We start from the raw sequence: 14616 nt of genomic DNA on the forward strand, positions 1-14616 counted from the left end.
AAGAAGGAGATCATTGAGAAACACGAACGAGGTGTGCGTTTGTGGCGTCACAGGTGCGCACCGCGGCTTTCATGTGAATCTCAGCCTGACACATTTCCCACGGTGTGTCACTTCCCTGAGATTAACTTTCTACTACCATTCTACAAATAAAGAGCTCGGTACCCATATGCTAAGTCCACCATTGCTACACAAAGCCGTTATTTACTCGATGCTTTCACGTGACTAATGACACCGAACTTGTCACGTGCGAGTGACTTTATTATATAGTGCAGTGTATTTCTTTCATTACAATACAATAGCACATTTATTATACATCGAATAAAGCATGTTGTGTGTCGTGTTAAGGCTTATTTAGTTGAAAATTATGTTTTATGGACACCTGGGAACGGATTATTCTCATTTTAATGGTTTTCTATGGGAAAGTATTTTTGGGATACACACTTCGCCTTACACACTCTGTCTGGGAACCAATTAAGTTCGTAAGCCAAAGCCCCACTGTATATGTATTGCATTGTATTTTGGACAGCTGCCCTCATTTAGCTCATATAACTCCAGACCCATATAATTATGGAATTAACTCTTATTTTCTGATTAAAGAAGAGACTCCGCGGTTTCTAACTCTGCCTTGAATGTTTTTGTAGTCCTAAAACTCAATATTCTCTGGGTACTGGAATTCAAGTGACAATGACAAAAACTGGAGTGGACCCATTTTTGCACATCGTCTTGCAGTGAATGAGTTAATTTGTTTATCCGTTTATTAATTTTTAATTAATTAATTTATGTATTTATTTATAGGGTCTGAATAATGCAGTGGCATTGGACTTCCACTATGCAGAACAGATGATCTACTGGACCGACGTCACCACTCAGGGCAGCATGATCCGACGTATGCGTATGAATGGTAGCGACATGGAGGTAAGTCAATGAGGTGCGAAGGGTAGGATGGGGGAGGGGGATGCTTGCGCCCATGCAGTGAACATTTTCGTATCCTCCACACAGGTGTTGCACCGGACCTCTCTGAGTAACCCAGACGGCGTGGCTGTGGATTGGGTGGGAGGCAATTTGTACTGGTGTGACAAAGGCCGCGACACCATTGAAGTGTCCAAACTTAACGGAGCCTACCGAACGGTGCTGGTTAACAGTGGGCTGAGAGAACCTCGGGCTGTCGCCGTGGATGTGCGCTACGGGTGAGGCCCCATGAGTGATTGTTGTCATTTGCAGGACGCAGCATAACACAATATGTTTTTATGTCTAGGTACTTGTACTGGTCTGACTGGGGTGACAACCCGCATATCGGAAGAATTGGCATGGATGGCACCAACAGGAGTGTGCTCATAGAGGATAAGATCACGTGGCCCAATGGTCTGACCTTGGATTTTATCAATGACCGCATCTACTGGGCCGACGCCAGGGAGGATTACATTGAGTTTGCCAGTCTGGATGGCACCAGAAGACACACAGGTCATTTATCTTTGTGTACTTTGGCTGCACTAATAGCATTTTGGAGCGCTCGTGTGGTACGGTAGGAAAAAAGTCAAAATTGGATGCTTGTCTAAATAAATATAATATGTTGCAAAGTCACATTTGGCCAAATTCTACCTCACTTTAAATGACAGACAATTATTCTATTTACCGGTAGATATGTAACGTCATTAACTCATTCACTGCCAGACGTGCAAAAATGTGTCCACTCCAGTGCCAGGGTTTTTCTTATTTTCACTCCAATTGCAGGACCCACAGAATATTGAGTTTTAGGACGATATAAGCATTCAATGAAGCGTAATAAACCTCAGACTCTCTTCTGTCATCGGAAAAAGCGTCAATTCCCAAGTTATATGGGTCTGGAGTTATCAAAGCTTGAAATGAGGGCGGCTGTGCTAAACTCAATGCTGCCCCATTCTGAATGGGAAAAAACATTGCCAGAGGTCTGACCAGCACTTTATCGGCACCCCCACAAGAAAAACCAAAACCCGAACAAATTCATGAATGGTGCTGCACGTCATATTTTCAATTCCCTAATAAATTTGGGAATGGCAGTGAATGAGTTAATGACGAACATTTTCTGGTGTCACAGGATAATTTGTGTTCCCTTTGGATTGTGAGAGGAACATGCTGAAGGCCGCCTCAGTAGAAATTGTGAAACAATTCTCAGAACCGGGTTAAATTTCTTTTTGATGATCTATTTTCTAGGCATGGGGATCAATAAAGGTGGTGGATATGGGTAATCACCATATTTTATAAGCGAACAGGAATTGTGCGCTGACGCATTTGCGCCAAACAGAAAGCAAAGTCCATTGGAGGAGAAAGAGCACTTTGATTGTATAAAACTTAATCGGGCGTATCGAACATTGCGTAAGACTTGAGATATTGCGTTGGGCGTGTCGCTGCTTCTGTGTATTATTAACCATATCTGCTCGGCCACGATCCTTCCTGCGACAATGTTTATATACCTGTAATTATTTCTTGTTGACTGGTTTAAGTCAATGAATTTTTGATCCCTTGCATTTTTCCAACATGCACTCTGGCCACTTTATTAACTCATTCACGACCAGACATCTTTTATTATTGCCTCGAATAGTTTTCTTGATCAGTATCAGAAGGATTTCCATACTTCTCCACTTAACTCATTCACTGCCAGACATGTTGAAAAATGTGTCCACTCCAGTGCCAGGGTTTTTGTCATTGTCATTCGAATTCCAGGACCCACAGAATTTTGAGTTTTAGGACTACATAAACATTCAATGCAGTCTAAGACACCTTAGACCAGTGGTGTCAAAGTTATTTTTTGTTGCGGGCCACATTGTAGTTATGGTTTCCTCTCGAGGGCCGTTATGAATTTGGGGAACCCAATAGAATGTTTAAATCCCTTCAAATATTACATATAGAGCACACAGCAAATTAATGAATAACTCGTTTTCAAATCTGAAGTCAAGAATAATGACTTTTATCGTGGTTGACATCCAAAAATATGAAATTTTGGCTCAGATTTTAGCAATCATCATGGAATTTAACAAGTTTGATTTGCTTTCGCGGGCCGAAAAAAAATGATGTGGCGGGCCGGAATTGGCCCGCGGGCCTTGACTTTGACACCTGTGCCTTGGACTCTCTTCTTTAAACAGAAAAGAGTTAATTCCTAAGTGAGCTTGAAATGGGGGCGGCTGTACAAAATACAATACAATACAATACATACATACATACATATTGATTTACTTTATATAGCGCTTTAACAACAACTGAAGCTGTAACAAAGCGCTAACATGGAAAAAAAGGCAAATGCTGCCACCTTGTGGAAGGGAAAAATATTTCCAGAGGTTTGACCAGTGCTTTATCAGCACCCCCTCGCAAGAAAAAAACAAAACCCGAACAAATTCGGGAATGGTGCTCCACGTCATATTTTTAATTCCCAAATATATTCGGGAATTGCAGTGAATGAGTTAAGTACCCTATCCAGAAACCGTACAATATTATCATGGTAAGAAATTTGAAAATTGTGAATTGTTTTTGTTGTGTGTGTGTGTGTGTGTGTGTGTGTGTGTGTGTGTGTGTGTGTGTGTGTGTGTGTGTGTGTGTGTGTGTGTGTGTGTGTGTGTGCGTGTGTGTGTGTGTGTGTGTGTGTGTGTGTGTGTGTGTGTGTGTGTGTGTTTGCTGACCTTTGGCAGTTCTTAGCCAAGACATCCCACACATCTTTGCCATGACACTGTTTGAGGAATATATCTACTGGACCGACTGGGAGACCAAGTCCATTAACAGAGCTCACAAGACACTGGGGACCAACAAGACCACCCTTATCAGCACCTTGCATCGGCCCATGGATGTCCACATTTATCACCCCTCCCGCCAGCCCCAGGGTAACTCTCTCAATGTAGAAGCAAGAACTCAAAGTGATTAAAAAAAGAAAAACCTTGACTCTTGTACTGTAAATAGCACAGCCACCTTATGTTGACTCAATGCAGTTATTTACACATATCGAATATGCTTTTTTTATACTTGCACTATGAGTTTTTTATTAAACATGTTTGCACTGTTACAGTATACATCTCAGTCCTCTGACATTTCTATTATGCTTAAAATACTTTTTTTTTTATCTTTTCATCCCCACCCCCATTTCAAATTGCTGCTGTGGACCGCAAATTTCCCCATTGTGGGACTATTAAAGGGTTTCTGATTCCAATTCTGATATTTTAAACCATATGGTGGTAAACTGCTATTAATAATATTTCACAATTGTCTGCCATTGTGCGGCGATCTAAAATGTAATATGTAGACATACATTCAAATTCTTATTCGTAGTTATCCATACATGCATACATGACTGCATAGATAAAAGGCACTTGTCCAATAGAATACTCAGCATAATTCAGACTTGATCTTAGTTTTACTCCTTGATGCTTTCTACTATCTTAGTTACTGCTTTATTTCCTGCACTTGTTAAAGCATGATATAAATCAATATCTATTGTATTGTAACATAGTCGGTCGACATGGAAGCACACAACAAGAAATCTTGTGTGCCATTGGCCCTTTCTTTGAAATGTTGTGTTTTTGCCAGTGAGCAACCACCCATGCCAGACGGACAACGGCGGCTGCAGTAACCTGTGCCTCCTCTCCCCCAGCGGGGGCTACAAATGCGCTTGCCCCACCAACTTTTACCTTGCTAACGACCAGCGCACATGCATGTCCAACTGCACAGCCAGCCAGGTGACAGCATCTGCTAAAACATACTCTTCGTCACCTAGGCGATTGTGCCTTTTATGCATCTCCACTTTTTGTCTTCTAGTTTGTCTGCAAGAATGATAAGTGCATTCCGTTCTGGTGGAAATGCGACACGGAGGATGATTGTGGCGATCGCTCAGATGAGCCAGAGGACTGTTGTGAGTGGAGATTTTCGGACATGCTGCAATGTGATGAAATTGACAAGATTAAGAGCACTACTTCACTTTTGTGTTCATGATAGCCGAGTTCAAGTGCAGACCTGGTCAGTTTCAGTGTGGCACGGGCATCTGTACCAACCCGGCATATATATGTGATGGAGACAACGACTGTCAGGACAATTCCGACGAGGCCAACTGTGGTACAGTTTATATTCTGACATCGGATCCTTATTGTGCAGCATCCATCATTCCGTCGAAATTTCACAATGGGCCTTTTGTGTATTTACACTGCAGATATTCACGTTTGCCTGCCCAGCCAGTTCAAATGCTCCCACCCAAGTCGTTGCATCCCGGGAATCTTCCGCTGTAACGGGCAAGACAACTGTGGCGAGGGGGAGGACGAGAAAGACTGCCGTGAGTGTTTTTCACTTTCATCCGACTCGGATTTTTGATTTTTTGCCATCGGAAAAACATTTGCTCACTTCTCACTGTAGCCGAGGTGACATGTGCACCCACGCAGTTCCAGTGTGCCATCACAAAACGCTGTATTCCCCGCGTTTGGGTGTGCGACCGCGACAACGACTGTGTGGACGGATCTGATGAACCCGCCAATTGCAGTAAGGAGAAGACTTTTTTGCTTTCAGCAGTTTCATTTTTCTCCTGCAGTGCTTAACTCATTCACTGCCATTCCTGAATTTATTCGGGAATTGAAAAGCATGACGTGGAGCCGCATTCCCGAATTTGTTTGGGTTTTGTTTTTTCCTGCTGGAGGGGTGCCGATAAAGCGCTGTTCAGATATCTGGCAATGATTTTTCTCTTCTACGATGGGGCAGCATTTGCCTTTTGTACAGCCGCCCCAATTTCAAGCTCAGATAACTCCAGACCCGCATACCTTACGAATTAACTCTTTTTTTCTGATAAAAGAAGAGAGTGTATGGTTTCTTACGCTACATTGAATGTTTATGAAGTCCTCTCATCTCATCTCTTGGATTAAGCACTACTTTTGGCGATACACACCCCACACCACGGCTGGCGGAGTAATCTTCGGCGGAAGAACACCAAAGCACACGACCGAACAGCGCGCCAGCCGGCCTACCTTTCCACACCCCCTTTCTATGAGTGCACACGTCGATCGTCATCAACGATACTTTTGCTTTTATGGGACCGAAAAAGACAGACCCCACTACAGGCTCGTGTTCAGCCGAAATACACACAAAACAAAATTACAGTCGAGGAGAAGAAGGAGATCATTGAGAAACACGAACGAGGTGTGCGTTTGCGGCGTCACAGGTGCGCACCGCGGCTTTCATGTGAATCTCAGCCTGACATATTTCCCACGCTGTGTCACTTCCCTGAGATTAACTTTCTACTTTCTACTACCATTCTACAAATAAAGAGCCCGGTACCCATATGCTAAGTCCACCATTGCTACACAAAGCCGTTATTTACTCGATGCTTTCACGTGACTAATGACACCGAACTTGTCACGTGCGAGTGACTTTATTATATAGTGCAGTGTATTTCTTTCATTACAATACAATAGCACATTTATTATACATCGAATAAAGCATGTTGTGTGTCGTGTTAAGGCTTATTTAGTTGAAAATTATATTTTCTTTCATTACAATACAATAGCACATTTATTATACATCGAATAAAGCATGTTGTGTGTCGTGTTAAGGCTTATTTAGTTGAAAATTATATTTTATGGAGACCTGGGAACGGATTATTCTCATTTTAATGGTTTTCTATGGGAAAGTATTTTTTGGGATACACACTTTGCCTTACACACTCTGTCTGGGAACCAATTAAGTTCGTAAGCCAAGGCCCCACTGTATATGTATTGCATTGTATTTTGGACAGTTGCCCTCATTTAGCTCATATAACTCCAGACCCATATAATTATGGAATTATCTCTTATTTTCTGATTAAAGAAGAGACTCCACGCTTTCTAACTCTGCCTTGAATGTTTTTGTAGTCCTAAAACTCAATATTCTCTGGGTACTGGAATTCAAGTGACAATGACAAAAACTGGAGTGGACCCATTTTTGCAGTACCCGCCAATTGCAGTAAGGAGAAGACTTTTTTGCTTTCAGCAGTTTCATTTTTCTCCTGCAGTGCTTAACTCATTCACTGCTATTCCTGAATTTATTCGGGAATTGAAAAGCATGACGTGGAGCCGCATTGCCGAATTTGTTTGGGTTTTGTTTTTTCCTGCGGGGGGGGGGGGGGGGGGGGGGGGGGGGGGGGGGGGGGGGGGGAGGGGTGCCGATAAAGCGCTGTTCAGATATCTGGCAATGATTTTTCTCTTCTACGATGTGGCAGCATTTGCCTTTTGTACAGCCGCCCCAATTTCAAGCTCAGATAACTCCAGACCCGCATACCTTACGAATTAACTCTTTTTTTTCTGATAAAAGAAGAGAGTGTATGGTTTCTTACGCTACATTGAATGTTTATGTAGTCCTAAAATTCAATATTCTGTGGGACCTGGAATTTCAGTGACAATGACAAAAACCCTGGCACTGCAGTGGACCCATTTTCGCACATCGTCTGGCTGTGAATGAGTTAAGGCAGGGGTCGGGATTTTTTTTTTACTAAGAGCGCCATAAAAGTAAAATATTTAGAAATGTTTTTCAGTGAGAGCCACACACACACACACACACACACACACACACACACACACACACACACACACACACACACACACACACACACACACACACACACACACACACACACACACACACACACACACACATGATTTAAAATATATTATTTAAAATAACTGTGATAATACTCACCATTAATATGAATACTTTTCCATTCCTAATGATTGGTAAAAATCCAGCCAAACGATCGCAATGTAAGTCAACTAGCCGGGTATATAGGCGAAGTTATTGCTCGCTACCCTGCACACGGCTCATTAGCTTGCGCGCTTGCTTTCTGCTGTCTCACAGAATTATATCAATGCTAACGTTCGCGTTGAGCTTGTCAAAGTGCCACTTATATTCAACTGTTTCATTCATGGTATTGTTTCATTGCAAATTAGAATCACGGCAGAATCTTTTCTCTCCACAAAGGCGAATCCTTCGGTCCATTCAACCTGAATGTATGATACTCGTCATTTTTTTACTCGTCAGGCTTATTTAAAAGGGGGTGTTTACCTTTTTTGACATCAACGGCCATAGGTCAGTGTCATCCAATCAAAATTGCGCTTTCCGCCCAAACAGGAAATGAAGAGCGAAAAAGCGAGAATATGTCTTTAGTTTTATCGGCAAGCGAGATGCAATCATCAAAAGAGCCATATAAGGCTCGCAAGTCATAGGTGCCCGACCCCTGAGTTAAGGTGACATTGGTATTCACAACTGATTGTAAAGGCAACCGGCCATATTAGATTGCAATGGCAAATGATAAAAGCTGACAAAAGAAAGAAAACTAAGAATGTGCAAGAAATGGTGCAGCGAGAGACATTTCATTTATTTGACCATGTATAAAACATAGATCATTGTCATAGGAACATGACTGACTTTACGGTTCATCCTCACATCTTGTGAATATCTGGACTCTGGAGGAAGCCCGGCCATATAAATGGTGGCTCTCTACCACCACTATGTATTTGATCTGTTTAGTAAAAGCAGCCTCAAATTTGTTCCCATTTGTAGCCCAGATGACTTGCGGCGTGGACGAGTTCCGTTGTAAAGACTCCGGACGCTGCATCCCGGCTCGCTGGAAGTGCGATGGCGAAGATGACTGCGGTGATGCCTCCGACGAGCCCAAGGAGGAGTGCGGTGAGCATCTTCACCTCCGCTCGCATTACTCTGTCTTTGTGCTTATATTTGGCCAAGGCTGTTCAAATGTTGTCCTTTGAGAGTTGGGAAAAGACAATGGAAGAATGCAAGCACCACTTTGAAGTTCTTCATCTTCACGTTTATCATTATGGATATAAAAACTTCACACACTTCAGAATCAGAATCAGAATCAGAATACCTTTATTCGCCCCACAATGGGGAAATTTGCAATTTGCAATTTATACAATACAGTAAAATACATATTTATATAGCGCTTTAACAACAGCTGAAGCTGTAACAAAGCGTTTAACATGGCCAACTATTATATACAGGATATTATGTAGTCATAAAGATAGAAGAAAGCACCAGGGAGTAAAACTAATCGAGTAAAGATGTGACAAAGGCATGAATTACTGCTTCAAGGTGCCCATGAGAAAGTTTAAAGTCACTGTCCAGATTAAGACCCAAATTTGAGACAATTGACTTCAGATAAGGAGCCAGAGGGCCCAAGTCACCAGGATGATATGTAGATGGTCCACTGGGACCAAACAGTATCACTTCTGTCTTCTTTTCATTGAAGTTCAAGAAGTTTTGTGCCATCCAGGTTTTGATTTCCTCCAGGCAGGCCTTAACAAGAGAGTCTTTTTAGCTCAGTGGTACATAGATCTGACAGTCATCTGCATAGCAGTGGAAGGAAAAATCCTGTTTACTTGGGATGGAACTCAATGAGAGCAGGTATACTGAGAACAGCATAGGTTCCAAAATTGAGCCCTGCGGAACACCACCTGACAGAGGGGCAGTGTGTGACTCAGTAAATTTGTGTTGAATATTTTTGTCAACTTGTTCCGCAGTTAACCGAATGTTTGTAATAGTTAGCATACCGACTGATGTACATGGTAGAAAGTCCCCAGGTTCATTAGGTGGTATGTCTATGGTCATTGAAACGCTTGTTTTGCGCAGCTGAGAGGACATGTGAGCCGTACCAGTTCCGATGTAAAAACAACCGCTGCGTCCCAGGCCGCTGGCAGTGTGACTACGACAACGACTGCGGCGACAACTCGGATGAAGATAAATGCGGTTGGTGTCACGTCTTCACTCCACCCTCGTCCGTTCTCACTAACCTTTGACTCCCTTGGCGCTAACATGTTGACTGTGTGTCAAAAACATCCGGTCACTGTCATGGCAAGGCCATTTCATCTCATCTGTTGTCTGTTTCATTTCATACTGTCCCGTTGGCATGAGCTAGAGGTAAGTCTCTTCCATGTTCAAATGTCAAACCTATTCGCTCAGTTCCCTGTCATGCTTTTGTCCTCCCGTGAGTCCCCCCTGTGAGTCTGCAAGGAGACATGGAATGAGTCATTCTGTGTTGTCCGCTGTTCTTGAAAGCTTTTTATAGAGGATACCTTGTGGGCTACACTTGCATCATCAAAAACAATTTCATTTATCAAGACGATAATGCTCAGTTTTGATAGACACTGCGAGTGACGTCTTCATTGTGTTTGTTTGTGGCCTTGCAGTCAGCGACACTGACAGCTTATTCTGATATCCTTTTTGACCTTGTAATGTCCAGATAAGAGCCGGCGTATCTCATTGTGCAGAGCTCCTTTCATTCTCTTCTCTAAACACCTGCTGTCCTGCCTTGGTGAATGTTCACACAGTGCCTCGGCAGTGTTCCGAAAGTGAGTTTGCTTGCACGAACGGCCGCTGCATCGCTGGGCGCTGGAAATGCGACGGGGACCGCGACTGCGCCGACGGATCAGATGAGGTGCCTGGAACGCTTGACTCTTCAGTTTTCACAAGAAAAAAGTTTAATACTTGCTTTTTTTGTGGCGCTGTGTTCTCCAGGATGGCTGTGATCTCAAGTGCGACAATGACCAATTCCAGTGTAAAAGCGGACACTGCATTCCTGTTCGTTGGCGATGTGACGCTGACCCAGACTGCATGGATGGCAGTGATGAGCAGGACTGCCACACTGCTGGTGAGTGCCTAATGTTTTTTTTCAGCTTTTTCCTGATTCTCCACCTCTGATTCTGAATGTATTTGAGTTGTATCAGTTTTCACAGAAACAAACTACGAATCACTTGATGTTCTTTCAGCTGGCCGCCTCTGTCCTTTGGATGAATTCCAGTGCAACAATACTCTGTGCAAACCGCTTGCCTGGAAGTGCGATGGAGAGGATGACTGTGGAGACAACTCGGATGAGAGTCCGGAAGATTGCAGTGAGTGCCTGAATATAAATCGCACTCTCTGCAGTGTTTTTGTTTTGTTTCTTTTTTGAGGGGGGAGGCGGTAGAAAAGAAAAAACTAAATTTTTGACTTACACTGGTCTTTCCTCCCGTCTGATGTGCATCCCAAATCACTAGAGTTTTCATTATCAAGTAGACAGACAAGCATATATTTTTACCCTTGTTTGGATTAGTGTGCAAAGATTCATAGGGTTCAACCAAATCTGGCATTTCAGCACGCGTTTCCCAAACCTTTTGGTGCTATGAGAGATACTTAACATCCACATCACCACAATAAAAATGTCTAAGTGTTTATTTCAAATGATGCTACTTTACTCACAAATGTATTTAGTGTGAAACTTCTGCAGGATTAGTCAATAAAAAGTGAAGCTATTACATGTTACGTTTCAGAAATCTTAAATCAGGAGATTTTTCGACTCTGTGGTGTAAATTAGAAGTAAAAACACAAAAATGCTGTCATTGTTTATTTATTTATACCTACATTCAATTAGTATAAAAATGCATTTTTTTACATTTTCTTTTGTTTCACCTTACATATGAACTGTCTGCATTATGTCAATAGTTGCTTTATAAAGTGAGTATTGTGAGTATTGAGGTCAAAATCAGGAGTCTCCCGACCAAATCGTGAAACTTATCGTGTATGCTATCATTGCATTGTATAAATATTAATACGTACATACCGGTAGTTTGATCGCAGTTTCTTGTGCCTTCTGCCATCTAGTGGAGACATTTCATTGTTCTGCCTGTCACTGTGTAGCTGGCGCAAACGGCTGGAAAAAAAGACTTTTTCAGCATGGGAGCTACTTTTGAAATCACCAAGTCAAAATGATCTACGCATTATATTAATTGAGAAATATATTGAGGATTCTTGCAACTTATGTTGATGTATAACCGCACATGTTGCACAACACAACATAATTATGTACATTTTTTGCCATTACCTGAGTTCACTCTGATTACTGGCAGACGAGTCAAACACACTTTGAATATGTCATCGTGAAAAAAAAAGTCCTCCCAATCCGTATGAAATTGATACTTTTTTTCTTCTTACCTGGTCCAGCTTTTTATAGCCTATCTTACTTTAAAGGACAACCGACGTCTCCGGACAAGTTGTGTCCATAATTTATAAAATGGCTTCAAATGACTTCTACTGTGCGTATTCTACAAAGATTCCACCGCATATAGCTATATTTTACGTTTTAAGACTCGCGCTGAATAGTCAGGAAGTCTTGTTTTTGAGTTGGTGACGAGTCCACGTGACGTCACTAAAGGACCCCCCCCCCCCGACCGACAAAAAGACACATTGTAGCAGTCCTTCCATCACGTCAATGTATTTTGCTGTACTGTTTGTCTGAAAACCTTGTGTTGCACCCAAAAGCCGCCAGAAGAGGGCGTCCAAGCTCCATGAAAGGAATTTATCAGCCTGTGGAAACGGGCTGATTCATTCCTCACGGGATCTGGTCGTCATTTTTGGGTGCGACATTCCCTCTGGCCTCAAAATGACACGGAAAAAAATCTTTAATCAATTTCAAACTCGTATGCTTTCCTCTTCAGAATTATTTGAATCATATTAATAACTGGATGTGTAACAAGAAAGCATATTCTCCGAATCTGAAGCCATTGTTTTGATTTTTCAGCAATGCAAGACGTCTTGGCGTGACGTCGCGAACTGGGGGCGGGACTTTCTGAAAATGTCCAATTCGCAGCTCAATTTTTTTTGCAGATTTTGGACACTCTAAGTCATTTTTATTGGTGTTGAGCATTTGAATAAAAATATCATACTGCGTGTTTGGGTATTTTAGATGCTATAAAACGTTTTTCTGATGTCAGTTAAGAAACAAAAAAGTGACGTCGGTTGTCCTTTAAGAGGCAAAGACGAGCAAAAAACTAGGATGTAAATAATGACTAGCTTGTTAACTTTGCAACGCTTGTGCGTTGTTTGAGCACATAGTGTATCTAATAATGAGATGGCATCTGATTGGTTGACCGGCGTATCAATCAAGTGAAGCGATGGCTGATAGGCTGACGTGGAGTTGTTATTCAAACTAGTCAACTTTACTTGTAAATGCGTCAGTCCACGACAATGTCACATCACCTTGTCATGCGATCTACCAATCATTCCTTGGAGATCGTGTGGTTGATCGCGATCGGCATATTGAGCACCCTAGCTATATGTAAATAAATAATTTTTAAACTGACTGAGGGGAAATTAAATCCATTCTTGTGTCATGATGATATCTCACCACTGTATACAACCAAAAAACAACAACAAAAACTCCACTAGGGATTATGACATCATTTCCCGATTGCACTTATATTTACTGCATATACTAAATACAAATGCATCTGGAGACGAAAGAAAAAAAGTGAAGTGACTGCTGAATAACTGCTGGAGTAGAGTAGTACTCAAGCTTCTCAGCTCTGCCCTCTTTTGTCCGACCATTTTGATGCACAGGGAAGTTCCAGTGTCCCCCCAACAGAGCTTTCCGCTGCCAAAATGACCGTGTGTGTCTTCAACTGTCCAAGAGATGTGATGGCATCAATCACTGTGGCGACAAATCGGATGAACTCAATTGTGGCAAGTGGCTCCTTTGAAACCAATCAAAGCTACTTCCATTTTTAAGGAGTTGCTGACTTTATGCGTGTGTTTATGCGTGCGATTTTAACATTCCTCCAGAAATCCATCCAGCCGTTGCCACTTGCGAAAAAGACGAGTTCCTATGTGCAAACGGAAAATGCATCAGTTCCACTTTGCGATGCAACATCTTTAATGACTGTGAAGATTATGGCTCGGATGAGATCAACTGCAAATCAGGTTAATTTTTAAACTGTATGAACCATCCCTGAAAAAGAAAAACTGTTCTACGCTGCCTGCTTCTTTTGATAGAATGTGCTCAAGCATCTTTGCTGACATGTCTGCGTGTGTGTTCACAGAAAGCAAGCTCAACGACTGCCGAAGTAACAGGACTCAGTGTGGCGATGGAGACGAGGCCCACTGCGTGGCCAACGGCACCGATGCCTTCTGTTCCTGTAAACCGGGCTTCCAAAAAATAGGATATCGCACGTGTGGAGGTAAACGTTCACTAACGCTATCTACACAACGTTTTTTATTACCTTGTGTGAATTCACAAGTGTTTTTTTTTTATTTTGCTGTTTTTTTCAGATAAGAATGAGTGTCTTCAGTTCGGGGTGTGTTCCCACATTTGCAACAACACAAAGGGTTCCTACAAATGCAGCTGCCATAAGTACTTCACAAGGATCAATGACAAATGCAAAGCTGACAGTGAGTCTCAACATACACTTGCTTTCAAGTTTGTTTGTATTATTAGTATACTGTCATTCCTCGTTTTTTTGCGGGTAACTCAGCTAGGTTGCTAGCTAATAGATAGTTAATAGATAGCTAGCCAGATAGATAGCTATATTTAGGAATTAACTCTTTTTTCTGATGTAAGAAAAGACTCTAAGTTTTCTAACACTGTATAGAATGCGTCTGTGTAAGCTCTCAGTCGTACAGGAGTGGTCCTCCTATCCAAGAGGTCTTGGATAGGAGGCGAAACGTCCGAAACCTTCACATTTGTACAGATGACGGCTGAAGAAACCTTCTCATCGACTGTATAGAATGGTTATGTAGTCCTAAAACTCAATATTCTGTGGGGACTTGGGCGCCATCTTGGACTTGTTGTGCCTTTGAGTTGCTGTTTGTATAAAATAT

General features: G+C 42.1%; 1 protein-coding gene across 1 annotated transcript in view; it reads left to right on the forward strand.

Moving 5' to 3' along the window:
* The window catches only part of LOC148902902 (low-density lipoprotein receptor-related protein 1-like), a 107933-nt gene that overhangs the window by 77952 nt on the left and 15365 nt on the right, over positions 1-14616 (forward strand). Inside the window, exons 58-75 of the mRNA XM_088992903.1 lie at positions 796-915; positions 1000-1187; positions 1256-1461; positions 3660-3848; positions 4549-4697; positions 4777-4870; positions 4954-5070; positions 5165-5284; positions 5365-5487; positions 8533-8658; positions 9619-9735; positions 10317-10423; positions 10504-10636; positions 10755-10877; positions 13360-13482; positions 13582-13719; positions 13839-13976; positions 14068-14187. Of these exons, the coding sequence (XP_088849029.1) occupies positions 796-915; positions 1000-1187; positions 1256-1461; positions 3660-3848; positions 4549-4697; positions 4777-4870; positions 4954-5070; positions 5165-5284; positions 5365-5487; positions 8533-8658; positions 9619-9735; positions 10317-10423; positions 10504-10636; positions 10755-10877; positions 13360-13482; positions 13582-13719; positions 13839-13976; positions 14068-14187 (2431 nt within the window). The remainder of the gene's footprint in view (positions 1-795; positions 916-999; positions 1188-1255; positions 1462-3659; positions 3849-4548; positions 4698-4776; positions 4871-4953; positions 5071-5164; positions 5285-5364; positions 5488-8532; positions 8659-9618; positions 9736-10316; positions 10424-10503; positions 10637-10754; positions 10878-13359; positions 13483-13581; positions 13720-13838; positions 13977-14067; positions 14188-14616) is intronic.

This window comes from Hippocampus bargibanti, linkage group LG01 (assembly GCF_051943395.1).
Source record: "Hippocampus bargibanti isolate YZ-2025 linkage group LG01, ASM5194339v1, whole genome shotgun sequence".
NCBI classification, from domain to species: Eukaryota; Metazoa; Chordata; class Actinopteri; order Syngnathiformes; family Syngnathidae; genus Hippocampus; species Hippocampus bargibanti.